This window comes from Mesoplodon mirus (genome assembly GCF_964341445.2).
Source record: "Mesoplodon mirus genome assembly, chromosome: 18".
In the NCBI taxonomy this organism is placed as follows: domain Eukaryota; kingdom Metazoa; phylum Chordata; class Mammalia; order Artiodactyla; family Ziphiidae; genus Mesoplodon; species Mesoplodon mirus.
Window position 1 is genome coordinate 38,865,863 of NC_138994.1, and position 27,020 is coordinate 38,892,882.

A 27,020-nucleotide genomic window follows, 5' to 3' on the forward strand; every position below is an offset into this window, starting at 1 on the left:
AGCAAAACCCAGATTATAAATAAGTTCATTTTTTATTCTCTGTATAAAACTTCTCAACCTATGAAAATAAAGTTTGCAAAAGGCAAAGTAACACTTGGAACCTCAGAGGCCAGGAGGCTGGCGCACCACGATCTACACTATGCACAGGTCTCCCCAGATGGGAGGGAGGCGCCAGGGGCAGGGCCCTTCGCCTCAGTGAAACGCACCCCTCTTCCCTCTGGACGGAGAGGGAAAGCCTAGGATCGGCGGCGCGCGTAACAGTTGACCCCCAGCGGCGGCCAGGACCTGGCAATCCCCCGGCTGGCCACCAGGGGCCAGCACCATCCCGGCCGCCGCTCATTGAGTGCTGGAGCGGGCTGGGGAGGCCCCAAGGTCAAGTACGGAAGTCCCCGAGGGTCTCCAGCCCTCCAGGGACCGTGCACTCCGTGGGCGAGCCTTGGACCCCGGGTCTCCAGCGCTGCCCTCGGCCGTCGAGACAGAAACAGGAGCGCTGGGGCTGGGCCGCCAGCGGGGGTCTAGCTGGAGGTTACGGTGGTCCCGCCGCCCAGGCGCATGAGCATCTGCTGGCAGTCATGCAGCAGCCGGCGGTCACCGAGCTTCTCGAGTGTGCGTGCCGCCTCGGCCAGCATGCCCACTCGCTGCCCAGGCGCCGACAGGAAGCCGGGCGGCAGGTAGCAGGAAGCCAGGAGCAACGCCTCCGCGTGCTCCCGCCTCGTGGGCCGCGGCTCCAGCTCCGCCGCCGTGCCTGCACACACGCACAGCGGCACGTCAGGGGCGGGGCCGCGCCGGGGGTGGGGCTCGGATCCCTGCCCCGCCCCCCGGGACAACCGGCCCCGCCCCAGGCTAGTCAGCACCCGCCCCCTCGGTCTCGGAGGAGCACGGAGCCTCGCCCCTTCCGCGCCTGACCCCTGGAGCACAGACCGCGTACAGTCGCGTGTCCCACAAAGGACAGTCATCCCCACTGACTCAGGTTAGGCCTCCCATCAGGGAGCCACCACCAAGTCCCTCGGTCCCTGTGTGTCTTACACACAGCCTCCCTCTGCAGCCTCCACCTGGCGTGTGGCCCTTCCCACCTGGGCCAGCTGTCCTTCTCACCTCCTTTGCCGCAGGGGCCGGCCCTCCTCCTCAGGCTGCGGTCTAGGAGCTGGTGTGTCCGCGCCGGGCTGGCCCCTGCCATCAGCCGGGCAGTGGCTTCATGCAGGAACACCTGGGCAGGAGGGGCCAGGAGAGGTTCCAGCCAGGCCCCCGCTCCCTCCCAACACCTCACATACATCCCCATTGCAAGCCAGGGCCCCATGGGCACTCACCCTCCGCATGGCAGGCCGGAAACTCTGCGCCAGACGCCTCAGGCCACTCAGGTCCCTCTGGAAGCCACGGAGCTCGAGGGCAGAGGCCTGGGCCCCACTGCCCGGGCCAGGTGAGGCCTGGGAGGGCGCCGGCGGCTTCTGCCGCTGCCACAGGCTGGTGCGCGCCCCAAGAAGCAGGTCACACAGGAGCAGCTGCATGACCTGGGGTGGTGGGCAGGGCAGGGGTCAGGGGGCTCTGGCCCTGGGAGGGAAGAGTGGGGGCCCGTGGTGCCAGGGGCCGGCTCCGGGCTGCACTGCCGAGGCACTGCACCCGCCTCACACATGCAATGCAACAGCAATGCACCGCGGGGCCGCCCGCTCTCCAGGCCCTGCTACAGCGCTCACCCCAGCCGTCCTCCGGGGGTGGGGACACTGAGGCCAGAGGGGGGCAGCCACTCTCCCCTGGACCCAAACCTTAGCCCCCAGTCCTGTATTGTCGGGCTGACCCTGCAGTCTTCTGCAGCCCAAGGGGGACCGTCCGGGGAGTGGAAAGGCCAAGGCCCCCGAGATCCGCCAGGCCCCTGGCCCCAGCCCTCACCTTGTCAATGGAGCTGCCAGCTGGTGTAGTGGCCAGGCTGTCCTGAAGGTATCCACTGGCCTTCTCACACACGGCCAGGCTGGCCGGGCCAGACTCTGCCTTCCCACGGCCCAGCAGGGCCCGGGCAGCCTTGAAGGTGTGCAGAGCCGCCCTGGGCAGGGGTCTCCTGTTGGCGCCAAGGCAGAGGTATGACGGTCAGACCAGGCCTCAGGCCCTTGCCGAGCTTCCCCTGCCCTGGTTCTGGCTTTACAGGAAAGAAATGACGGGACCCCAACCGCACAGAACAAAGCTGGGGGTCGGGGTGGGGGCATGAGCACGCAGCCTGCACTCACTCGGACTCCTGCAGGGCGCGGGGCAGGTGCTCCACCAGTGGATACAGCCGCTCGGCCGCCGCCTCGTCCCGCCGGAGCCAATGGGTCACCACAGCCGTCAGCGAGGCCCACCACTTGGCCACAGGGTCTGTGCCTGCAGGAAGCAGGGCCGGAGGAGTCCCTGAAACTCGGCCACACCGCACCCAAGGCCAAGCTGCTGTGGCGCTGAGCCCGAGGGCGTCACGGGGCGGGGAGGCCTGGGGGCTCACCGGCGGTGGCAGCCATGCTGGAGCCGATGGAAAAGCTGCAGGCAGGAGCCCCGGCCACGTCAGAACAGCTGTTCAGCAGCTGCAGGTACCCGAGAGCATCGGAGAATTCCCTGTGGCAGGAGAGGACTGGCCGTTGGGACAGGTGGCAGGAGTCCTGAAGCAGATGGCCCTCCTCACGGGCCCCCACGGCACAGCCTGGCTTCCTGGCTCCTCAAAGTGCGGCTGGCCCCTGCCGGGCTGGTGGGGAAACTGAGGCCACGGTGACCCGGCTCTGGCCACTGACACGGGTCCCTGGACGCAGATTTTCCCAAGCTCCACTGGCCGGGGGTGGGAGACCTGGCCTGCTGAGGTGCACAGGGACACTCACCTGTCCCCATCGGCTGATCCGGGGCCGGGGCCGGGGCCGGGGCCGGGGCCAGGGCTGGGCCGGGCCAGGCAATGCAGTGCTCGCTCCAAGAGGTGTTCACGGAATAGCTGAGTCACGTGGGCCAGGGGGTCCACTGTGGGGAGGAGTGGGCGAGTGGGGCGGGGGGAAGGGGAGAGTGGGGCGGGGGGAAGGGGAGAGTGGGGCGGGGGGAAGGGGAGAGTGGGGCGGGCGGAAGGGCCCACCCCCCGTGCACAGGCACATCCCTGCACCTAGGACTCTTCCCTGGGCGCGGGGGGGCCTGGCTCTGAGAGGGAGGAAAGCTGGGTGATAAATTCTCTGCCTCCCCCACCCCGTGGACAGGATAACCTACCTTGGGCACACGCCCTTCCTGACCTCCTCACAGCACAGCGGTGCTGCCTGGGAGCACCTCCCAAAGCAACCACCTACCCCCACATCCCTCTTCCTGTTTGCCTCTGAAGAGCCCCAACTGAGACAGAGCCAGCTTGGCCTCCCTGTTCCTGCAGCCCCCGTGGCAACACCGGATGGTGGGGCAACAGACCAGGGTGGGCAGGGACAGCAGAGATGCAGGGGACAGGGACTGGCCAGGGATGAGGATGAGGAATGGGGGTGAAGGATGAGGCCAGGGACAGGGGACGGGCGCAGGGTGAGAAGGCACCTGGGTTCCCGGCCATGCTGTACAGGCTGTCCCGCGGAGCACTGCACACAGCCCAATCCCCATCCACGAAGAAACGGTGGCCCACAGGGTGGCAGAGCCACTGCATGGCAAGAGGCACTGAGCCGCTCTGTGCCAGGGAGGCCTGGCGGGCACTACTCAGGAAGAAGCGCTGCAGGGGAGAGGAGAAGGCTGCCACACCAGATGCTGGGCCAAGACCACAGAGGCCTGGAGCGCCCCCCATAACCAGCTGCCTCTCCCGGGCAGCCCTCAGCCCAGGGAGACCTCAGCCCCGTCCCCCACCAAGCCCACCACCTACTCACTGTCAGAAAATGCAAGGCCCGAGGGAGACTGGTCTTGACCCTGAGCGCGGTGGCCACATAGATCTCAGCCAGCGTGGCCACGGACATGGCCTCCCCCGCGCACTCGGCCAGGTTCAGGGCACTCAGGGCCAGGTTGGCAGCAGCCAGGTGCCCGCCCGAGTACTTCCCTGGAAAATGGGAGGGCATGAGGTTGGGCGTGGCGCAGAGGTGGTGGGACCCCCTCAGGCCCAGCCCTCGCCCGCCGTACCCATGGTGTGCAGCTGGTGCAGCTTGTGGTAGACAAGGGCCGCATCGCGGGCACTGGTGCGGGCGTCCACCTGCAGGGCACCATCCCTCCGCAGGCCCCCCGCCCGGCCTGCCAGCCAGCGGCCCACCCAGAGATGCTGCAGCAGGTGGCGGATAAGGCTCCAGAGCAGGCTGCAGGCCAGGTCCAGGTGGGAGGTGGGCAGGGGCCGGCCCAGGGCCCGCAGGGCCAGCCACAGCTGCTGGGCAGCCTGGGCAAAGTCCCCCTGCGGATGAGGGTTTTCCAGGTGAGAAAGGTGGGGTCAGAGCATCCCCAGCACGTGCCACCCCTCTAGCCCCGGAGAGCCCTCCATCTTGGGCTCCCTGCCATGACTCCACCAACCCCAGCAGTGCCGGCTGGGCCCCCGGGGCTCAGTGGGGGTCTGAGGGGTAGACAGGAGTGGAGAGAACAGGGGAGATTCATGGTGTGCCCGGCACCTTCCCAGGTGCTGCTGAGGGTCCCAGCCCTGCCCGCCCTCCACACCCCCGGGGTCCGGCTGCTCACCCGGGCCAGGTCCAGGTCAGCCTGCTTGCGATGCCTCCAGAAGTGCACGGCGGGGCCTGAGTGGGGCCGCGTGACCGGCTCTCCGTAGACAAAGAGCAGCGCCAAGGAGAACAGCACCAGCAGCCCGTTCATCAGCCAGACCAGTGGGGGCAGCAGCCACGGGGCCCAGCCAAGGCCATCTGGGGGCAGACAGAGGCTGGGGACACGGCACCCAGGAAGTCCAGAGCCCCAAGCCCACAGGCCCGGGATCTACATCCCCAAGAGCCCCCCCCTCGCACTGCCCAGGCTGGCCTGTCCTACCTCTGCCCTCAGCACCCAGCATGCTGCGCCCAGGACCGTGGTAGACGCTGGTGGCATCAGAGGGGCCAGCGGGACCCCGGCTGCCCAGCAGGGAGGCCAAGGGGTTGCAGGAGAGACAGAGGAAGACAAGCACACACAGGGCCAGGCGGGAGCGGTCCAGCATGCCCCGGCTGTGGGGGGGCGACAGCTGCTCTGGCTTCACCTGGGTGGGGGGTGGGCGGGGTGGTGAGAACGGGGCAAGCACAGCCCAGAGAGCTCAGCTCAGAGAAGGAGGGATCAGCTCTGCCCCCAGCCTTACTGCGGGACCCCTGCCCAGCTCCCTGTCTCTACAACGGGAGGTAGGACATGCCCCAGTCCCAGAACTCAGACGATGCCGCTGGATGACAGGGAGGGGGCAACGATGTGCGGCCCAACCTGGCTGTCCTCAAAGACTGGGCTGTCAGGCTCTGAGTCACTGCCACTGCCACCGCTGCTACTGCCCCTGCTGCCAAGGGACAGTGGGCTGCTCTGGAAGGGCGAGCCGGCGTCTGAGGGTGGTGGGCTCAGGGTGTCCACCACCTCTGGCTTCTCGCCCTCCATGGGCACGTCTGTGCGGCCTCCACTGCCGCAGGCTGACACCAGGTCCTTCAGAGATTCTGTGGGCCAGAGAGGAGCTGGGCTGGGATGAGGGCTACACACCCCACCTCGCCCCAAATCGGAGCTGAGGACCAGGGGAAGGCCAAAGGGGGGGTGAAGGGCCCTTGCAGGGTCAGAGCTTAAAGTGAGACCAGGCGTGGAGGGGAGCCAGGACTCACTGCTTTTGTGGGCAGCGGTGCGCAGACTCAGGTTCTCCTGCTTGAGTCTCTGGTTGCCCTGCTGAAGGAAGCGGATGTAGTCGATGGCCTTGCGCAAGACAGCAGATTTATTCAGCTGCAGGCGGTAGGAAGGAGATAGAGCACAGGTGGCCGGTTAGGCCAGACAAGTGGGCAGCTAAGCACAAGGGGCGGGACTGCTCTGCTACACAGTTGCCTCAGGACCTTTGCACCTGCTGTTCCTTCTACATGGAATGTTCCTCCCTAGTAGGACGTCCCTCCCAAGTAAAATGCATACAATAGCTTATGGCTAACCGCTGTCACCATCGTTCCACCTTCACGCCTTGCCCCCTCACCTCCTCCAGGCCTCTGTTCACATTCAGCATCACATTTGCGAGGCCTCCCCTGACCACCCGATTCAGATCTGCAACTCCCACCATCCCTCTTCCCGCTCCGTTTTCTTTCCGGCACAGCACTCATGCCACCTGGCAAACCCCAACACGGATCTGTCCTGTGTCTGTTGGCACCCCGACACCCCGCCAGAACGTCAGCTGCTCAACAGCAGAATTTTTGTCTGTCCGTTCACTGCTGAATCCCCAGCACCTAGAAGAGCCCACACCGCACAGGGCCTCCATGAAGCTCAGCTGAACAGAGCCGCCAGACCCAAGGAGTCTGGAGCCCCAGGCCTGTCTGTCCAGGTTCAGCCCCATCCTCCTCTTCCCCCCAGGTGCCTCCTCTTCCCCCCAGGTGCCTCCTTCCCCAGGGCCACCCATCGGGGCCTCTGCCCGCACCTTGGCCTCTGTGCCCACCACCAAGTCCTTGAGCTCGACGATCTTGTCATTGATGGAAGAGCGGTAGCGTTTCTCAATGGCATTGTGGGCCGTACGCTTCTCACCTCGGCTCTGGGCCGAGCCCGGGGCCTTGCCACCGGCTGCCAGCCGGTTGATGGGCAGCTTGTCAGCGTCCACTACCAGCGGCACAGTCGCCAAGATGGTTCCGCTATTCACCAGGGTCTGCGGGGCCAGGCACGGTTAGCAGGTGGACATGCATGCATACAAACCCCCCGTCCCCCCGCCCTGCCCAAGCCTCCCACCTGCAAGGGCGCTGCCTGCACAGCCATGCCAGGGGCCAGGGAGCTGATGCCTGCCGCCTTCATGGGGGCTCCCACGTCTGTTTTCACAGTCGTCAGCAGCAGCGAGTCTGCCTTGATGAAGTGGGGCTGCAGCAGGACCTAAGGACGGGAGAGAGGGGGCTCAGCTGTGGGTTGTGGGGCTGGGGCCACCACCTCCCCGAGGCCAGGCCAGACCCCCTCACCGGGACCTGCTGGACCTGTGAGGTCACAGTGGTTGTTCCAGGGGCCACTGTCGGGGTGGCTGTGGCCGTCAACAGCTGCTGCGGAGCCGCACTCTGGACCTGGTTGTGCAAGGAGACGGGCGGGACCCCTGGCAGGGCAGCCAGTGGCAGGCCAGGCAGCAACTGTGCGGTGCTCCCCGGGGGGGTCCCTGCAGAGATAAAGGCTGGAGCTGTGGACTCAGGCTGCCCTAACCCACTTCCAACCCACCCCGCAGGTACTTATCACCCTGTGACCTTGAATGAGTTGTTACCCTCATGGCCTCAGGTTACTATCGGGACAGTCCCTGCTTGGGGCTCTGATGCAAGCCTGCTCACTTCCCAGCCCAGCACAGTATCTGCTGTGGACGCTGGGAGGCTGGGAAGCGGCGGCCGGTGACTGTGACGGGAGCACCTCCAGCAGCACAGCAGGGACCCGATTTCTAGAGCCTGCAAATTCCTCTGAGACCACAGCAGACCGTCCTCCTGGTGCTCCTGCTGTGCCCCTCCCTCCACACGCGCCCCTTACCTGTGGAGAAGCCTCCAGGAGGGTTGGGATAGCCCAAAACAGGGGCAGAGCTGAACTGCGGTGGGGCTGCGGCCGGAAGGCGCTGGGGCAGGAGGGCCCCCGGCAGCGGCTGGAGGGTGGTCAGGGGCGCTGGTTCCTCCTTGATGGCAGGCCCCGCGGAGAAGGCAGGCACGGAAGGGTACATCTTCAGGGGGGTGGGTGCAGGCTGGGGAGGGGACAAGGGTGGGGTTGTCGCCTTGGTCCCCCCCAGGAAGCCTTCAAGTGGGGAGCTCATCATGGAAGGAGGTGGGGACAGGGTGCCTGGGGAGCTGGCATACGGACTGGCAGGGTCTGTGCCCCCTGCTCCGCCCCCAGCGTAGGGCGGGTCGAACAGGCCCGGGAAGTCGCTGTCTTGGTTGTTGATGAGCTGAAGCATGTCTGCGGTAAGGAGAAGCTGTGTGAGCAACAGCGGGGCAGGTGTCACGGATTTGCACGCTCCCCCCCCACCCCCACAGTGCACCTGTGGGACCAACGCCACAGAAACAGAAAGCCACCCCCAGGAGCCCCCACTCACAGACACCTGTGACATCTGGAGCTCTGCCAGGTGCGTCAAATGGCCTTGCAACACTGGACGAGCCCAGCGCCCCGCTGAGGCCCACCGACCTGCCCCAGGACGAGGCGAAGGCAGAACTGAGGGCTGGGCCCGCAACTCCCGGCTTCAGAGCTGCCTTCACCAACCCACTCCTCTGTGGGACAGACCGAGGCTTGGGGCAGAGCCAGCCGCTGGCCAAGTGTGTGCCAACCAGAGTGTCCCTGTGTGTTCTGGGCACAAGCCCAGACCCCATCTGCAGCCAAGCAGCCTCGGGACCGGCCATTCAGGCTTCAGTTTCCCCTCGACAAAAGCAAACGCCGTCTGTCCTCTTTCCTCCTCATACAGACTGGACACACTGCCTGCCGCAGCCCCAGCCTGGCCACAGGCCCTCTTCCCCAGCTGGCAATCAGCATCCTGGCTGGGTCAGCCTAGGGCCCTCTAACCCACTGGGGGAGCCACCCACTGGGTCAAAGTACTCTGCAGGATCCATGCGCAAACCCTGGGAGCCCGAGGTGTACCCCAGGTCCCCAGCCTGGGCTTCCAGCTAGGGCTTCCTCTCACTGGGCCTCAGTTTCCTCATCTGCACAAGACAGATGAGACCCTTTGTGGCAGGATGGCCGCACGGAGGGGAGAGTCAACGTCGCCCGAGTCCCTCCTACTGACAGGTGCCAGGCAGGAAAGTGACTGCAGGGGACCTCCTTACGGCCTCCAGGAGAGCGAGATGGGGGTGCCAGGCTCAGCCTCCTGGGTCCTCAAACAGAAACACGTGGCGGGCCCTCCAGGTTTGCGCAGGTCATGGGGCATAGAGTGCTTTCACCTGCAGGACCTGCTCGCTCCCCAGGCTTCATGAGCCCCTTTGACAGATGGGGAAACTGAAACCCAGAAAGAAAAACTGGCTGAACCCAGGGGGCCCACTGTCTAGCAAGCTCAAGAAGCCCTCCAAAATAGGAGCCCCAGGAGACAGAAGGACAACCGGCCCTCCTCCCTGCGAAGCAGAGGATGTGGGAAGGCCACCCTCTCACGCCAGACGTGGGGGTGGGGGTGACTACTGAGGTTGGGGAGGGGTCCGCTAGGTCCCCTGAGGCCCGGGAGCGGGTACACCTCCCCTCAGGGCACCGGGGATGAGGACCCCGCGATACAGATGGAAACTGTAATAAAGAGGTGGGGTCCTCCAAAAAATACCTTCGAACGTGCAGTCCATGGCTCCGCGGCCTGCGCCCGCCGCCCCTCAGGGCGCCCAGGCGGCTAGCCTCCCGGTGTCCGCGCGCTGACTTCACCTGCGTGGCCGGCCGCGCTTTAAAGCCGCCGAGCGCGCCGCCGGTCCCGCCCCCGCTGGCTCCGCCCCCGCCGAGCGGCCACGCCCCTCCGAATGGCCACGCCCTCCCGGGGCCGCGGGCCGGGCATGGGGTGAGCGCGCGTGGCCAATCAGCGGCCGCGCCACCTCCTCCTGGGGCCCCGCCCCACCCCCGCGGCGCGCGGCTCGGTTTGAGCCCCGCAGGGCCGGATGGGGCCGGGGTTACTCGCGGACGCCGGCCCTCAACCCGCTCGGCGCCGACGTCCGCAGGGTTACCGGAGATCACGTCCCCTGCTCCCACCTCCGAGAGCGCGGCGGAGCGGGCGTGGGGCCGGCCAGGGGTGCCCCAACTCCGCATCCAAGTCTCTGCCGCACCCAACCGCATGGACCCCTGACAACAGGTCACTGTTGGGAAACTGAGGAAGGGAAACCCCTACCCCAAAGTGCCCAGCCAGTAACAACCGGAGCTGACGCCCCACACAGGCATCCCTTTGCAGAGGGGCCTGGGTCTGGGATGGGGGTCGGTGAAGGTCCCACCCCTCCCCCACCTGACCAGCAGTCTCTGGGTGAAGCCTGATTCACTCACTTATTCACTGTAGGGCCGGGGAGTCCAAGAGGCAGCCCAATCCCTGGGACAGAAAGTGAGGAAGTCGTAGGGTGACAGGCTCTGGGGGTCTTTGGAGGGGCACCTGGGCCTGTCTCCCCTTCTGTGTAAGGTCAGAGTTCCACACACACACATGAACATAGCCTGGCCAGCAGCCCAGGTTGCCAGCTCAGGCTTCTGTGGCCAAGCAGATCCCGGGCTCAGGCCAGCCTCCAACTGTGGCCGGGCCCACCCCGGTACCCTCTCCTGGTCTCCTGCAGCCTCGGAGGGTGTTGGGGGACTGGAGAACCCCTGGCCCAGATGGCCCTCCCTCTCCAGCAGGCTAGCCGAGGTAACGCCCCCCAACCCACCCATCCTCCTTTGTCCGGGTCCTTCCATGGCCTTGCAGGGGGTGCCAAGGGCAACAGAATTCTCTAGCATCCTCATCTCCATCTCTCCTCAGCCGGTGGCTGCTCACACCCTCCCTCACCCCCAAAAAACAAACAAGACACTGCTGTTGGGAAGGCTCCTCCCTCACCTCAGTACCTTGAGACTGGAAGACACTGAGGCCTGAATTCCAAGGCCCACAGCAGACACTCGCCTCAGACTCTGAAGGGCCTGAGACTCTGAAGGGCCGGGCCAGGACCAGGGCCAACTGCCCCGAGGGGTCAAGCCCTCCCAGCTCCTTACCCATCCTTCTGCCCTTCTCCCTTCTCATTCCCCTTCTCTGAGCCTTCACTCCTGGCCTCAGAGTAGGGGATTCCAGGAGGCAAGAGAGGTCCCCAGCGTGCACAATTTAAGGAAGCTCCCCCGCAGCGGGTCCGAAAGGCTGGCCGGGATCCCGCAGTGCGGCCCCTCCTTGGGTGAGCTGAGCACTTGGCTTCCTGGCTTCCCACATGAGGGAAGACTCAAGGCCCACGTGGCTCCTGCACGCACTCTCTGCACATCGGGAGACTGGAGGCTCGGGCTCGGCCTCAGTGGGCCCACCTGCCGGCCCCAAGCCTGACTCCTTTTCCTCTCCTTCCTCCTAGCCTGCCCTGATCCTATCAGGACACAACAGGAAACCTGAAACCTCCTTCCCCCTCCCTGGCTCGCCTTCAGACCTCCCTCTGAAGGCAGATGTGGGGCAGCCCTTTATTCTCCTGCCTGTTTATTCGGTGAGGCCATGATGCAAATCCTGGAGGGGCCCTGCGCCATGAACCTACAGGAGCCCAGCTCTGACCATCACGGGAGCCTCGGGCCCATCCAAACTGCACGAGGTCTTGCACCCTGAAGAAACCCTGCTTGCACGCTTCCTGGGACAGGGAGCTCACCACCTCACCTACACAGCCTGGCCCACGAAGCCCAGATCTGCTTCTGTGGCAATACCTACTGCCCTTTCCTAAGTGTCTACTAAGTGTGCCAGGCACTAGGGTGCTGGAACACAGCACGAAGACGTCCCTCGTGGAGCTTCTGTTCCATTTGGAGACCAACAGTCTGCAAATACAGGGAGGAACAGGGGTGCAGGTGGTGATGAGCACCATGAAAAAACGGAGGCAGTCAGGCCTCTCTGAGGAGGTGACATCAAGACAGCGAGGAGGCCGGTGTGGCTGGAGCAGAGGGGCCAAGGGGGTGGGGGTCAGGGAGACAGTCAAGAGCTGGAGTTCCAACCCACGTTCGTCTCTCACCTGAGCCAAGGAGACCATTTCTCAGGGAATGGGCAGGAAAGGGATTTGCAAGCAGGTCACAAAGTCTGCACAGCTGTGAAGAATGGCAAACGGTGCAAAGCAGCAGCCCCGTCCCAGCTCCGCCCACTCGATGGAGGGTGCAGGGCAGTGGTGGGGAGGGGGGCTGCACCCTGCCTGCCACCCACCCTGCTGCTCTCTGAGGAGCCCGGTTGGCAGGCTCACATGTCCACAGCCGGTGACTGTGCAGCAGGGGCACAGGCTGCCCTTTGTGTGCGTAGGGCTGCCCGGGGGTGCAAGTGGGTGCCGGCTCTTCCTGGAGTGGGACGGGCCCGGGGCTGGAGCCCCAGGGGAAGCTGGGAGTGTGCCCTCTAGACGGAGGAGGTCACTAAGGCTCAGAGGGAAGCGATGGGCCCCAGGTCCCCTGGCTGCCAAGTGGACAATCTGGGACACAAACCCAGGCCTGCCAACCCCCAAGCCCACAGCCCTCAGCCCAGCCTGCCAGGGGCAGGTGTGAGCACCAGGGCCAGCCTGGCTCTGTCCCACCTCGCTGCCACCCACCACTCACGCCAGGTCAGGACGTGTGTGCAGAGTGGGACACGGAGGCAGGCGAGGCAGTGCAAAGGTGCAAGGCACAGCCCCAGCACCACCTCGGCTCCGAGGCCTTCCTGACTGCCCTTAGAGGAGCCCCCAGGGCAGGGTCAAGGCCTGAGCCAGCTGTGACACGCAATCACTCAGCACGGGGCTGAGCACAGAGGAGACCAGATCGAGGGGCGTGTGCACTGCCAGCCCCACCCCTGCTGGTCCCTGGCCTGTGAGCCTGACTCTCCTGTCTGCTTTCAGAAGGCTGTGCGCTCGCCCAGCCCGTTCCCTCTGCCACGAAGGCCCCTCCCACTATCACGTGTCCACCTGCAAACTCCTCCTCCTCTCAAAACCTGCTCTGAGGTCACCGCCTCGCACACTTCCCTCATTAGTGCCCCTCCACACGCCACTCCCAATTACACGGACCAAGTGACCCTGAGCACGGCCGCTGGACAGATTGGCCAGCACCAACTCCAACATCCTGTCCTGGGGTAGAGATTCCTTCCAGCAGCTGGGAAACAACCCATGGGCCTGACGCAGCGGCGATGTAGGGGGCGGTCCCGTCCTGCTGAGCAACGTTCCAGTCTAAACAGTGCTATCCACTCCTTTATGTTAATTATATTTCCCCCTTCGGGGTTGTTTCACTGCAGCTGTTTTAAATCTGAAGTGGGTGTGTTGTTTCAAAGGCAGCATGCTGCTTCAGAGCTGCCAGGCTGCTTTCTGGAAAGATCAACCCCTTTACACTCTCCCCTGCAATGCTTCCATTTCCTCGGAGCATCACCAGCACTGGGTTTTATCGTTTTACCTACTTTGGGTTGCTTTCTTTAGTCCCCACAACTGTGTGACTGGAACCTCAAAAGTGCTTTAGTTTGCATCCCCAAGGCTGCCTTGAGGTGTTCTGCCCAGCAAACCATCAACTATGGCCAGAGACTCAGAAACACCTGCTGTGCTCTGGCGCTCCTCTGCCAACTAGAAATGGTCTTCTTCAACAGGTTCTTGGCCTGGGAAGCAAGCCCCGCCGGGCCTGGCCTTCCTGTCGCTCACCCCCTTGGCTGCCATACAGGCTGGGCAGCTGGGGGGCAGTGGAGGCGTCTGCTCCTTGTCTATACACTGGGTGAAGAGGTGACCATGGCATTTCTGAGGCCCTCCCGTCTCCTAACACATGTGCCGATGTGCAGCCCCAGTCAGGTCCCGGGGTCAAAGGGCACATCCACAGGGCCTGTGGATGTACCAAAGGCAGGAAGAGGGACGGAGAGCGGGTTGTGTCTGGTGGGAGAGGCCTCTCCCAGGCTCTGCCGTGGGGATGAGGCAGGGGCACCACATGGGGGCAGAACATGTCAGTGGCGTGGGACCTGGAGGGATGGGAATCGTCACGGAGGGCAGGCTTGGCCACCGTACAGGTCTCGAACGCCATGCTGGGACAAGGGGACTTTATCTCGGGGCACTGGGGAGCCACGGTGGTTAGGGAGCTGAGGAGGTGCGCACCAGGGCCAGGAGCTGGGCTGTAAGTCACCGTGAGCTTGTTTCCTAAGGAGGGCCCGTGCTTGGTGGGGCCAGGCAGACAACTGGGCATGAGAGACTGCGGGGAGAGGCCTGGGGGCAGGGTGGCCCCCATGTGTCCTCTCCATCAGGCTGGCCTGGACCCCAGGAGGCCCGGCCCGTGCAGTTGATTCAGGTACTGGGCAGAGCGGTGGGCAAGATGCCAGAAGGCAGACACCTGGGGTGCCAAGACAGAGTGAACTGGGGAGCCCAGGCAGAGATGACTACAAGCTGTGCGCTGGAGCCCCAGGCCCACCCGCGGGAGATGCGCGGGCCCGACAGGCAGCCATCTCCACTCGCCTCCTCTGCACTAAGCACACATTCAACACCTGGTGAATTAACCAGCAGGGAGGTGAGGACTGCCCCGGAACAACGATCCCAATGCTCACGCGGGACAGCTCTCACATGCCCTCTGCCCACGGCCACAAAGGACCCCAAAGCAAGAACAAGAAAAGGAGGCCGGGAGGAGACTGACTCACCAGGAGTCACGGTGCACTGTGGCGGGGGCAGTGCCTTCAGCACAGAACCTGCGACTCCTGGTGAAAGTGCCACCCCAAGAACTGGTCACACGACAGAGTCTGGTCGAGGCAGATGCCTGGGCTGGGTGGGGCTCAAGGCCAGTCCTCAGTCTCATGAGTCAAAGGCTCTTGCCTGGGATGGGGAGGTGTGACCTATGACCCCTCCCCGACCCCCAGCATACCTCCATGTGGAGTAGCCTCCTGGGTCCCCTGCTCTATTGCCCACCCCCATACACACCTGCACACACTTTTAGGAGCCCAGCAGTTAAGAGCTTGGGCTCTGGAGCCCACAGCTTGGGTTTGAATTCTGGCTCTGCCATGCTCTGGCTGTGTGACCTGGGACAAGTCACTTAACCTCTCTGTGCCTCAAGGCCCTCATTTGGGGCTGTTGGGAGGACTCAGTGGTCAGCACAGTGCCTGGCATACAATAAGTGCTGAATGAGTCTTCTCTACTCGCGCTGTGATCATCCAACCCAACAGCCAGAGGGAACTTCCGGCACAGAACCCAAGCATGGCACTGCCCTGCCCCAACCCCTCCCCCAAGACTCCCCACTGCCTCTGGGATCCAGTCCAGCTCCCCATCCCGGACTCGAGGGCTGCCTGGCCCTCCTCTCAACCCTCGTTCCTCTCAGGGGACCTGGAGAGTCTTGGGCCCTGCCAGCTGGGTTCATCTGCAAGGCTGCAGTAGGGCAGGAGTGGGTGTCCGTTTTGCCAACCCCAGAGTGGCCACAGGCTCCATGGACATGTCTATCCAGGTTGTGGGAGGTTTGGGTCCTGTGCTCTTGGCCTGTTTCCCCATCAACCAAGTGCAACATAGCAACCTCGGAGGCAACTCAGGGGGTCTGGGATTTGCTGTCTGCACAGTGGGCAACAGCCTCCTAACTGGCCCCTGCTTCAGTGTCTCCCCCAACCCCTTCTCTGTAGAACAACCAGAGCGGTGCTTCCACAGGTGTCAGCGAGCCGGGGCAGCTGCTCCCTCCTTTCCCTGCCGACAACGGTCCTCATTCTGCCAACCTGCCCAGCCTCACCTGTGAATCTCCAACTCCTCGCCGTGCCCTCTGCGGTGAAAACATCCTTCCCAACGGGTCCTGGGGCTGACTTTCAGGTCTCACCCCACCGCTCTACCGGAAGCTGTCGCCCTGCCCCGGCTCGACCACAAGGTGTAACTAAATAGCCGTTTGTGGGTTTCCTTGGCGATTTTTGTGCTTCCAAGAAAAGGGGAGCCCAGATCTGTCTGTGAACCCCTGGTGCCTAGGACGGGGCCTAGTAGATGCTCAGTAAATGTGTGCCGAACCGATGCCCGGCACCGGCTAGGAGAACCGGACCCTGGTGGGCAGGGGCTGGAGGACGCCCGCGCGCCTGCGCAAGAGCTCCTGCGCGGAGCTGAACTCTCGGGCCGGAGGGAATGACCGAGAATAACCTCCCGCTGACGTCAAGGCCGGAGCGGGGGCGGGGCCTCGGCGATGCCCGGGTCCCAGGCTCTCGCCGCGGCCGCCTAGGGGCTGAGGACTCACTGGCCGCGGGGGGCGGACCGGGACGCCCAGAGGCGCACGTGCCCAGCGCCGAGCCTCCAGGAGCGGCTTGAACAGCCAGGGCGGGCGCGGGAGGCTCTGCGCGGACAGGACAGCGAGGCCCGCAGCGCTCGGCGCAAAGACACGGGGCGCCCCGCGCGTCCCGCACGGAGCCAGCGCCAGCGCCCCGCCCCGCGCCCCCCGCCGCCCCGAAGACAAAGGCCGGCGACCCCTGCGCGCCCCACTCGCGCGGAGCCCAGTGGCCCTGACACACCTTCGATGTCGGTCAGCAGCGCCGCGTCCAGCTCGCTCGGCTCGGCCAGCGCCTGCTCCAAGACCGCTTCGCTGAAGTGTGGCTCGTCCATGGCGTAGTCGCCTCCTCCCGGCGGCCCGCCCGGCCCGCCGCCGCCGCTCCGCGAGTTCGCGTCACGCCCTGGCCTCAGTGGGGCTCGGCGCCCGCGAAAAGTTCCTCGGCAACTGGGCTCCCTGTGGCGGCTCTGCGGGGTGGGCGGGGGCGGGGAGGAGCCTTGCGGGGAGCCCCGCCCCCGGTGGACGGTCCCGCCCCACCTGGAGAGCGCGGGGCCGGCTCGGGTCTGGCCTGCACACCTACCCGGCCGGCCCCTCCATCCAAGTGACGACTGCTACGGGGCTTCGGCAGGCCCTGGCCTCTCCAGCACCAAGCAAGGGGGCCGAGTGGAGGCCCCGGACTGGGTCCGTCCCAGAGGTCTCTGGACTTGGGGAGGGAGGTGACCCGACAAACCTCGTTCCGAGAGTTGGGTCTTTAGGAGACAGACCCGTCCAAGACCTGCTGTGCGGCCTCCGGCCAGGCAGCAGGCCCCACTCTGTGCCTCATTTACCTCAGCTGTAACGGGGCTTGCTGATGTCTCCACATAGGCTGGCCCGGACGTTAGTGACCATGGCTGGCTGGGCCTGAGATGAGCCTGACCCTCCTCAGTGTCCAGATCAGATGGGCCTCCTGAAGAGCCTGGAAGAGGCTGGAATTTCCCACCCTGACTTAATCTGGTTTGCTCCCAGATGCAGCTGTGGGAATGACAGAAGGGTTGGCCTCCGCACCGAGGAGGACAGGAAGACCCATGGAGTTCAGGAGCTAACCTGCACGAGGTCGCACAGCTACTTGGGGCAGCAACAGGGCTGGGCCCCAAGGCCATCTGACTCCCATCTCCCATCCAGTTGATCCTAGGGAGAGACTCACATCTCGGTGTCTGTCCCTAGGAGCAGCTGGGATGAAGGAGCAGACTGTGCTTTAGACCTGGGCCACCTTGTCCTGGATCATGACAGGCTGGGGCCAGGTCAGAGGAGGCAGCTAGGCTGGGGAGAGGGCTGGACCCTGGACCCTGGGTCCTGTGGATTGGGGTCAGAGCTAGGTGGCAAGGGAGGGGTCTAATGAGGTGGATTGAGATAAACCAGAACTAACATCAGGTACTGAAAGTGGGAAAGCAGTGAACTCCCTGTCCCTGGAGGTATGCAAGCAGAGAGGCACCCTTGGTAGGGGCAGCCAAGGAAACTTATCAAAGGCCTGGATCCCCAGGCTTCCCTAGCCCCCTGCCTCAGTGAATCCAGCCATCCCGAGTACTGCTTTGCTCAGGCTCCAGATACAGCCTGTCTGGCCACACCCTCTGACAGAGTGAAATTAGTGGCGTACTTTGGAAGGGGGGGTGCCCAGGCCAAGAGAGGCCTTGGAGGCCCAAGTCCCTGAGGCTCAGCCCGGACACGCAGGGCTCTTTGTTCCCCTCCCGGAAATGGCTGCTATGGAAAATTACCCAGAACAAGGGTGGCCAGGCCCCGGGGGCCTCCAAACTACATCTGTTCCCCAAGTGGCCCTGCTCAAGGACCCCCCCCCCAGGGCCTGGCCCTCCGGATGAACTTCTGCTGGGGAACAGAGGGATCCCCCTTCTCAGCCCCCTGCATCCTGACGCCTGAGACTCCCCCCGACCCAAGTAGGAGCCAAGCACCCAGCGGGCCTTGGGAATCCGGTGGCTTCCCTGAAAATTCCAACAGCCCCTCCCGGGGAGAGGAGGGGGTGCTAAGTGAAGCCTGAAGACCACCTTCTCAGAGTCAGGAAGCAGGTCCGGATTTTCGCCTGCTTGCTGTGTGGCCTGGAACCACTTACTTCACCTTTCTGAGTCTCTGTCAAATGAGAACACCCCTTCCTGCCGTCACTCCGCAGAGGCAAGTAAGGTTTGTTGGAGTCATGGTCACGACAGACCTGCCTGACTGTCCTTTAGACGCGTTTACCGCATATGTAAAGAGCACACTCAGTCAATATGCACGCATAACTGCAGCAGTTCGGGAGAGAAGGTGAGGCAAGGCCAATGGAGACCTGGACTCGAGCCGCCAGTTGCAGTGAAGCCTGGCTGAAGCCTCCTGTAGGGTCCAGTCGTGGGAGGGGGTAAGGATCTGCCACCAAAGAGACCACGCTTCGCTGCACAGCCTGAGACCAGCCGGGCAAGCTTCCAGGGGGAGGGTTGGGAAAGCAGGCTGGGGCTGCGGCTCTTTGGGGAACCTGCTCCTCTGCGAGCCCCTACCCCACCCTCCCAGGGGCTCTGCGCTCGCACCGCGCCGCGTGCCGGGGCTGCGCGCGTCCGCATTAACCCCTTACTCCCCGGTAGGACGGCATCCCATTTCACAGGTGAGGAGAGCGAGGCCGCGGGGACGCGCTCCGGGAGCGGCGGGGGCGCCGGCTGGGGGCGCCGGCTGGGGGCGCCGGCCGGCCGAGCCCCGCCCCGGCCCGCGGCGCAGCCAATGGGCGCGCGGCCTCGGGTGGGGTGACGCGGCGTCAGCGCCCGGCTCCCTGCGGCCGGGTCACGTGCGCCGCCTGACCGACCCGGGCGCCCCGCCCCGCCCCGCCCCGCCCTGCGGCCCGGCCCGGCCCGGCCCGGCCCGGCCCAGAGCCGGCGTCCCGCCCAGTCCCGATCCCCGGCCCACCCGTCCCCGTGTGCCAACTGTGAGGCCGGGCTCACTTCTGCCCCGGGCGTCCGAGAGGCGCAGGGACATCTTCTGCGGGTTCAGAGCCGTTTGGGCAGGTGTCCAGCACGGGCAGGGCCAAGCCATGTCCTCGCTGCCCGAGCTCAGGGATGGGTGGCGGGGCAGGCACGGGAGTTGCCAGGGCTGCCGGCACTGGGCGTAGCTTCACAGGCTACCGAGACCCCTCCCCACTTCTGGAGCCCCCTTGCCACCCACCTGCCCGTTTGTCCTTCATTCTGCAGCAGCTGAGCTGGGACCTGCCCAGCTGTGGCCGAGGCCACACAGAGCCAGCAGGGAGCCTTGGGTTCCCCCCACCCCCGCATCAGACATAATGGAACCACACGGCCCTTGACATGGATGATTCTGGTCCTAGATGACCTTGTGTTCTCATGCCAGTTTGCCCTCTACTATGCGCTGTGCAAGTCATTTCTAGCTCTCTCTGAGCCTCTCTGGCAGTAAACCCTCCACAGAAGAGCTGCTTGAACCCCAAGGTCTGCAGCACATGAGGGGTGGGCCTTACAGACATGGAGAGTGAGGCATCAGCTGACACCCATGGGCCACATCCAAGTATACACGGGTTCTGATTTTGAGTCCATTGTCAAATGTACATTTCACCTGAAGGCTGGATTCCTGGCTTTTCTTGGAAAATGGGACAATCTGGCAACAGCAGGCTACAATGGCCTGTGAGCTTCCCCAGTCCCCTCCATCCCTGGGATCCACCCAGGCAGGGCCCTGGAGGCATTGGGTTAACTACCCATGACTCCATTTCTCACATCATCCAGAGCTCAGGGACCTGCCCCAGGCCTGCAGCCCCAGGCAGGGGTGGGGAGGGAATGGCACCTCCCATGGACTCCCTGGTGCTGAGGGCTTGGACCCCCTGCATAGGCCCCCTGAAGTCCACCCAGCAAGAGCTGGCAGGGGCTCCTCTGCAGCAAAGGGTATTTCTGGGTGAGTCGTGCCTGTTCAAGTCCTCTTGTCTGCCCACCCTGGCCCCTCAGGACCCCAAAGAGAATCTTTCCTTGGAAGAGGGGTGGCTGTAGAAAGACTCCTCCTCCGGTGTTTCAGTGGGGGACTGGCAGGCAGGGGGCCATGAGCCATGAGCGGACCCACGGTGCTCCCACACTGCCCGTCTCCCCAGTCTCTGGCTGCTCCCCCAGGGCCTCCCTGCCCTGCAAGCCCTGGAAGAGGGCTCCAGGGCTTCCTGGCTGCAAAGTGTCCTTGATTCTGGGAACTGGACCAGGCTGCGAGCTCCCTGAGGGTAGAACCAGGCACGCCGCGGGCTCTCAGGAACACGGGCTAAAGCCCGTGGCATCGTGGCAAGTCCACGGTGGAGTCTCAGGGCCAACTCACTGTGCACGGGTCAGGGACACAGCGCCTTGCACAGGGGACATGCCTTCCGTTCACAGGGATGGGGGCCCACACTGCAGAGGCCGCTCCCAGACTCCTCCGGCGCAGGGCCTCTATCTCACTCCAACTGAGGCCCACCTGAGCTGGCAGAGGTCTGAACGTGGCCCTAGTCTCCTATCAGCAGGCATGGCGGCCCCCTCCTGAGCTGCCCTCCCAGAAGGACTGGTGTGGGGGGCGGGGGGAAGCTCCCTTGCTGGCCATGGAGACGGAGACAGTGCCCTCGCTGCCCACTCCTCCGTGGCCCTGGTCCGGGAGGCCCAAGGGCTGAGTTTGAGCGGGGTTCTGCTGCTGGTCCCAGGCAAAAGTACGGGCCTTGGTGTTCTCACCTGCACGAGACGTGGGCAGATGTCTCTGCGTTTATTCCAGGCTTGCCTGGGGGCTTGATGAGTCCATCCCACTTGAAGGTGCATCCTTGAACCCTGGGAGGTGAAGGGATTAAAGGGCTCCCCACCTCCCCTAAGCCACCTGGAAAAGGCATAGGCCCCCCACGGCCCCTGAGGCTCAGGGTCCTCTGCTTCCCAGAGGACCGCCGCCTGCAGCAGCGCCCAGCTCCCAGCACAGGAGAGGAGACGCGAACCCTTTTTAAAAGGGACAGGGGGCTGAGGGGGGTAACTGCTAAAGAGTAGGGGTTTCTTTTGGGGTGATGAAGATGCTCTAAAATTGTGGTGAGGGGCTCACAACTCTGAATGTGCTAAAAACTACCTGATCATACTTTTTTTTTAAAATAAATTTATTTTTGGCTGCGTTGGGCCTTCATTGCTGCACGCGGGCTTTTCTCTGGTTGTGGCGAGCGGGGGGGCTACTCTTCGCTGTGGTGCACGGGCTTCTCATGGCGGTGGCTTCTCTCATTTTATTTATTTATTTACTTATTTATTGGCTGCGTTGGGTCTTCGTTGCTGCACGCTGGCTTTTCTCTGGTTGTGGCGAGCAGGGGCTACTCTTCGTTGAGGTGCGCAGGCTTCTCATGGTGATGGCTTCTCTTGTTGCAGAGCACAGGCGCTAGGCGCAAGGACTTCAGTAGTTGTGGTGCGTGGGCTCAGCAGTTGTGGCACGAGGGCTTCAGTAGTTTTGGCACGCAGGCTCAGTAGTTGTGGCTCACGGGCTCTAGAGCGCAGGCTTATTAGTTGTGGCACACGGGCTTTGTTGCTCCGCGGCATGTGGGATCTTCCCAGACCAGGGCTCGAACCCATGTCCCCTGCATTGGCAGGCAGATTCTTAATCACTGTGCCACCAGGGAAGTCCCTAATCATACACTTTAAATGGGTGAATTCATGTTACGTGAACTACATCTCAGTAAAGCTGTTCCAGAAAAGGGGAGCAGTGGCTCTCAGATCCAGCAGCCAGCCACGCTCGGGGAGCCCAGCGGAGGGCGCTGAGGAGGTGGCTCAGGCCTGGATGCTCCTGGGACCCGGTAAGAGATGGAGGAAGAACCACGGCCCCTGGTCTGAGCTGTCAGGCAGGCTATGGCGGGTTTACAGCTGCTCCAACCGACGCCCCCAAAGCAGGCGGTGCCCCAGGGTGGCCAAGCAGGGACAGGCACGGGGTCGGGGGGAGGGGGCTTCCAGGGTAGGGGCTGCTCGGCCGCCTGGGCATGGCCGGGGCCGGGTGTGGTGGCGAGCTTCCCTGGCTGCTCCCTCCAGCAGGGCCCACTCCACCGCTGCCTAGAGAAAGTAGGTGGTCAGATCTGGCTGGCCCTCCGGACAGTCACCACCGACTTGACAGAGATCACACAGCAAGAGTCTGTTTGTTTATTGTGGATTATTTTACATGCAAGATCCCAAACTAGACAGACATGTCTGGAAGGAGAGCCAGTGGGTAGACAGATGCTCTGGTGTCGCTGACTCCCCTCTAGAGACAGGAGTCTGCCAGCAGAGACTGTGACGGACCGCCAGGCTGGGGGACGCCGGACAACCAACCTGAGAACCCTCACAAATCAAGTGCAAACTCGAGGAAATAAATATCCGCCCCCCCCCCCACTTCCTCCAGGAGTGCCTGGAGAGACGCAGTGAGATTCCGGGGTCGACAGCTGTTCCCAGGGTGCCCCAGGGACAGCATGGGCTGGAGCAGGGCACTGCGAGAGGCGGGGGCCACAGGGCATCTTCTGGGTGCACACACTCAGCCCGGGTGGCGAAGCCAGCTCTACCCACGTCGGGGACGGGGGAGGGGCCCGGACCTGGCGTCAGTCCCCCACGGTGCTTCCCCTTCGCCAGCCCACAGCCCCCTCGGCCCCTCCGGAAGGCTGGGCTGGACTTAGAAGCATGCGGAGGCGAGCGGGGCTGTGGCAGCAGGAAGGGGCGGGAAGAGCCGAGTCTGGGCACCTGCTGTCACCCGTCCCCTCTCCCTGCTCAGGCCTTGAGTGAAGGGCCAGGCCTCACGGCTCCCCAGGCCCCTTGCTCTGGACCCTGGGTGAGGAGGGGGAGGGCAGCGAGCCAAGGCAGCGTGGCCCAGGGCAGACAGCACGGCCGCTCACACTGAGGGGGCTGACAGAGAGACAGGAGGATGGACGGCAGACGGCCACCTTGCCCTCTGGCCTGGCCAGTGACGAGCCGCTGCAGCTCTGCGGCCCTTGTCCCGCGCGTGCAGATAAGCCAGTTGCTCACGTGTCACCTGGGCCAGTCGGCCTGCATGGTGCCTGGGGGTCCCGGGCAGGGGCCACTCTGGGGCAGGCTGGCCAAAGGCCCGCCAGTGCCCAGGTCACACTGCACTCAGTGTCATTTGCTGGTGCCCACTGGCCAGAAAGGCAGGAGGAGAGGGTTAGTGTTCACATCTCAGCACACAACACAGAAAAGGTTAAACACATCCCCAAGAAAATATCTTGACAAAATAAATATTTTAACCTATAATCAGGTATAATTAGTGCTTATAAGGAATCCCAGCAATAATGTTGTGTAATTAAGTACATGCTGTATCTGTGATGTCTAACACTGGTGGAGAGACTGGTGGCTTGGGGGGGGTCCCACTCCCCAGGGCGGAAGTCTCTGGCCAGCTTCCCTTCCCGAGTGCCGTGCCCCCCAGGTGGAAGGGAGCCAGCGGGGGGGGGGGCCCAGGGCGCCTACGGCTCAGGACAGGAAGGGTTGAGCAGCACCGTCCCGGGCACCTGCTTCCCAGGCCGGCCTACAGGTGGGGCAGGCTGCTGTGACCTGATGGGCGAGCAGAGGGGCAGCTCCAGCTGGGACAGCCAGCAAGGCCGCCATCACCCGCCGCCCCGGTGGCCCCACGTCTCTCAGCTGTGCCTGGCTGAGCAGCTGGAGCTGGGGGGCAGCTTTGCGGGGCCTCCCTGGGCAGGTATGTCTCCACTTCACCCTCCATCGGGAGACCCCTGGGCTCCCTGCTTCGCCGGGTGGGAGGCTGGCTCCTCCCTCAGCGGACGCTGGGCCTGGCTGCCGCAGCTCCCATGGGACTGACCACCCGAGGCCCACTGTCCCCCGCCCTCAGACAGATACGCTCCCCAGGCTGTGCCCAAGGCCCGGGGATACCAGCCAGGGTCGCCAGGGACAACCGGGCCACCCAGCCACCTTCTGTGCAGCTCAAGTCGGCCAACTTCAGACGCTCAGCATCCACGCCAGCCTCGGGGCCCCGCCCTTGGAAATGCCGAGGAGAGGGGTGCAGCTGTGTAAGGGTCGGGGCGGGGCAGGGTGCAGGCAGGCTGGCCCAGCTCCGTGGTGGGGACTTCCTGAGCGCCCTCTGAGGAACTGGAGTGTGACAGCCCCAGCCGGACCCCAGGCGTCCTCTCCAGAGGAAGCTGCAGGGTGCCAGGCTGGGTGAGGGTCCCAGGCGGGCAGCACCCCGCTTTCCCCACCTGCTCCTGCCGGTGCCCCGCACAGCCCTCCAGCCCCGTCCTAAACGCTCCCCCTGGAGCCCACGGCGGCACTGATCCCGGCCTGTGTCAGGCCCAGCCTCTTCTCTGCTTGGGCTGCCAGGTGGGAAGGGCTGACCACACCGCGGGCCAGGCCCACCAGGTGGCCCGGCCAGGTCTTGCCCCGACGCCCAGGCAGCGCGTGCTGGAACGCTGACCTGGACCTGGTCTCACAGGCTGGCAGAAGCTGCGGCAGCAGTGTGTTTGCTCTTCTGGGCCACAGCACAGGGCGGCTCAGGCTGGACCGGGCTTGGGCCGAGCAGCTAGTACCCTGCCTATGGCCCGAGATACCAGCAAGGACCCAAGACAGGAGTGGGTGTCGCCAGCCCCTCCTAGGTTGGTTGGGTGCCGGGTCTGGGGTGGGAGGAGTTCAGGCTTCAGGACAGTCTGCAGGGGAGGCTAAGGCCCCGCCCCATAGAGTGCAGGGGCCTTCGGTCACTGGGATCTCGCCTGGGGTGCAACACCGCCTGCTGCTGGGCCCTGGAGGCGGAGGCGTGGAGGCTGCCCCAGACCAGGCCGAAGCACATTCACCAATGTGCAAAGCTCTCCCAAGCTGGCCGGAGCCAGCCCTCACTGTGCAGGCCCCCCAACAGGTGGGGCGGCCACAGGGCCTGCGGCGCACAGGGGCAGCTTGGAGACAGTAGTGTTATCTCTGCAAGAGCTGACCGGCCAGGGTTGCGAGCTGCCCTCCCGACAGCCCATGGCTCTGCCCACACCAGGAGCATGCAGGCCCGCGGGGGACCCCTTGGTCCCAGGCTCGGCTACTGAGCCAGCTCGGACGTGGGTCTGGGCTAGCAGCTGAGTATGAAGAAAGGGTCAAGCACATGGCAGGTGAGAGACGCCACCCGTGGGCATCCACAGAGCCTTCTAAAGTGCCGATGCTCAGCAGGCAGCAGCAGTCCGGGGAGGGCGACCAAGCCCGCAGGTGCAGACCTGCCCTTTCTGGGACACAGTGGGTCACGGGAGGGCAGGAGAGGCCCACTGAACTGGGCAAGGGCACGCCGGGGAAGGGGCTGGGGCCTGAGCCCCTTCTCTGTGTGCAGGTGACCAGAGGAACTGCTCAGGAACAGACCCAAAGGGACTGCCTGCCTGGTGCTGGACCAGCTATGGGCTCTTCCTGGGAAGAAACAGGCAGAGGGAGCTGGTGGGCAGGAAGAGCAGAAGTTGAGGGGCTGTGGCTACAGCGACGCTGTCCCGCCGCCCACAGAGAGGGTGGCTAACGCTGGTCCTGACTAGCAGGAGGCCTGGGAGCAAACACAGTGGCGTTTCCATGGAGACACAGCAGCGCAGGACCAGGTGGGGGCTGGGGATGGGAAGAGTGGCCAGTGCCTGGTGTGGATGGGGGGAGCTAGAGGTGACCTGCCGTGGGGGGGCCCAACCACAGGACAGCTCACAGGGCAAAGAGGGCGTCCTCTGACTGCTCCGGCTTCTTCCGGCTGGAGGGATTTGAGGCCGGGGCCGGAGCCTCCGCTGGGGGAGAGGGGAGGTTGGGAACCATTTCTGCAGCTTTGGCCCTTTCTTCAAGGAACTTATCGAACTCTACAACACAAAGCAAGGCCGGCGGGGTTGGTAAGGGCTCAGCTGCATTGAGGCTCCAACAGCCACGCCCACCTGCTCCCCACAGAGCACCCGCCCCCTTTCCTCCTCTGCCACCACCAGGACGAGCAGGAAACCTGTCACAAGCCGGCGGGGTGGGGGGTGCCAGTTAGGATTCCTGCCCCACCACTGACGTGGAGCTTTTCCATCGTCCAGATCAGCATAGGAGGCAGGGCAGGGGGAGCTGGAGGGGTGAGTTCCTCCTTGAACTTGGCAGGGAAAGCCCCCCACACCCACCAAGCAGGGCTCTGTGCCTGCAGAGGGGCCCAGCTGTGCGGCCACAGGGTGCCAGGCCCAGGGGTTCCCTGTGTGCCCTGCTGACTGCATGGCATGTGTCTTGCTTCAGCTGCACTGAGCATCTGGCGGGGGCAAACTGGTCAGCAGTGCAGGCAACTGTGCCTACTGTTCACCAGCTGTGGCACCTCTCTCATCAGCACAAGGTCTGGGTGGGACACAGCCCAGGAGCCCACAGGGGAGGCCCACCCAGGCAGCATGGCAGGGGGCGGGGGGGCTCCCAGAGCCTGGGGCGGGCACAGCAGCAACGGGTTGGGGGGGGGGCAGGCCTACCTTCGCTCGTGACGCCCTCCTCCAGGTCGTCGCCCTTCTGTGGGAGAGCAGAGAGGGCATTAGGACCCGCCCGCCCTGCTGCCGCTCCCACCCTCGGCCACCCCAAGGCGGCACCCGAGCAAAACTTCCTACTTCCCGTCCCCCCCGAGTTCTGTAAGAGCAAAGCACAGCTCTCGTCTTATCAGAGACACAGAAACTTTGTTTTTAAAAAGTAAAAACAAAAAGAGTAGGTTCTAGGTTGTGATCCCCCAGAAGGGTCAGAAAGCAAAAATTCTAAAAGGTTCAGGTTCGTTCTCCGGCTGAGCCGTGGGGCAGGCCTGCAGGGCGGCCAGGAGGAGGCTGCGCCTCAGGCAGCCAGGGCCCCGGGCGTTCCTCCACTGGGCGTCCCCTCGCGGGCAGCCACAGGGCGCTGGGAGGTCATGGCCACGCCAGCAGCTGGGAACCGCGTGAGGCCTGGAAGCATGGGGCCGGGCCCTGCGGCGCTCTGGCAGGGGGGCTGCTCGGCTGCAGCCTCCTGGGAGCGGCGCCAGCGTCCTCCTGCACCCCGATGCCGTCACTGGGGAGGCTCTGGGGGGTCAATTCTGTGTGGGAACGTGGGGGCCACTGGGAACTCTGCACAGACAGTGATGGGGAAGCAGACACGGCCCGGGCTTCCTTCCTGGCTCTGTCCCTGACCTGCCGCACGCCTGGCTGGGAGGTCCCTGGCCCTCAAGCGCGGGTGGCCCCCGTGAGGTGGGGGCCCTGGCCTGCCTGCTCTGAGATGGGAGCTGTTTCTTTCCGGGCA

The 27,020-nt window shown here is 64.4% G+C and overlaps 2 protein-coding genes across 15 annotated transcripts in view; both read right to left on the reverse strand.

The window, feature by feature from the left end:
- Nucleotides 1-13: 13 nt before the first annotated feature.
- Nucleotides 14-16,849, reverse strand: SREBF1 (sterol regulatory element binding transcription factor 1). Of its 8 annotated transcripts, XM_082603762.1 has the most exons (20): nucleotides 16,043-16,849; nucleotides 9,317-9,361; nucleotides 7,564-7,980; nucleotides 7,020-7,207; nucleotides 6,799-6,936; nucleotides 6,497-6,718; nucleotides 5,709-5,823; nucleotides 5,329-5,549; nucleotides 4,915-5,116; nucleotides 4,615-4,793; nucleotides 4,075-4,336; nucleotides 3,828-3,994; nucleotides 3,508-3,676; nucleotides 2,832-2,964; nucleotides 2,465-2,574; nucleotides 2,217-2,349; nucleotides 1,885-2,050; nucleotides 1,308-1,508; nucleotides 1,096-1,207; nucleotides 14-745 (listed from the first exon to the last, which is right to left on the reverse strand). In XM_082603762.1, exons 1-20 carry the CDS (start codon nucleotides 16,188-16,190, stop codon nucleotides 516-518), a joined length of 3,558 nt encoding a protein of 1,185 aa, XP_082459888.1. In that variant the 5' UTR covers nucleotides 16,191-16,849; the 3' UTR covers nucleotides 14-515. The 8 variants fall into 8 exon arrangements, with proteins under 8 accessions (XP_082459888.1, XP_082459883.1, XP_082459887.1 ...); XM_082603757.1 differs by lacking the exon at nucleotides 9,317-9,361 and having other exon boundaries at nucleotides 16,100-16,846; XM_082603761.1 differs by lacking the exon at nucleotides 9,317-9,361 and having other exon boundaries at nucleotides 7,564-7,768; nucleotides 16,100-16,171.
- A 2,185-nt stretch (nucleotides 16,850-19,034) lies between these two features.
- Nucleotides 19,035-27,020, reverse strand: part of TOM1L2 (target of myb1 like 2 membrane trafficking protein) — an 84,043-nt gene continuing 76,057 nt past the window's right edge. For 3 of the 7 annotated variants that reach the window (XM_082605327.1, XM_082605325.1, XM_082605323.1), the window contains 2 exons: nucleotides 26,237-26,273; nucleotides 23,029-25,612 (listed from right to left, as the gene is read on the reverse strand). In XM_082605327.1, coding sequence (XP_082461453.1) covers nucleotides 25,464-25,612; nucleotides 26,237-26,273 — 186 coding nt within the window. In that variant the 3' untranslated portion in view covers nucleotides 23,029-25,463. Of the gene's footprint in view, nucleotides 21,879-23,028; nucleotides 25,613-26,236; nucleotides 26,274-27,020 lie in introns of those variants that run through there. The other 4 variants (XM_082605322.1, XM_082605321.1, XM_082605326.1 and 1 more) reach the window with 2 other exon arrangements.

Coding starts and splice junctions, on each gene's coding strand:
- SREBF1 (XM_082603755.1), bottom strand. CDS start 8,417: ATGGCCGGTCCCGAGGCTGCTTGGCTGCAGATGGGGTCTGGGCTTGTG. Junction 6,937..7,019: donor CACAGGTCCAGCAGGTCCCG/GTGAGGGGGTCT, acceptor TCCCGTCCTTAG/GTCCTGCTGCAGCCCCACTT. Junction 1,509..1,884: donor CTGGCAGCTCCATTGACAAG/GTGAGGGCTGGG, acceptor CCACCACCCCAG/GTCATGCAGCTGCTCCTGTG.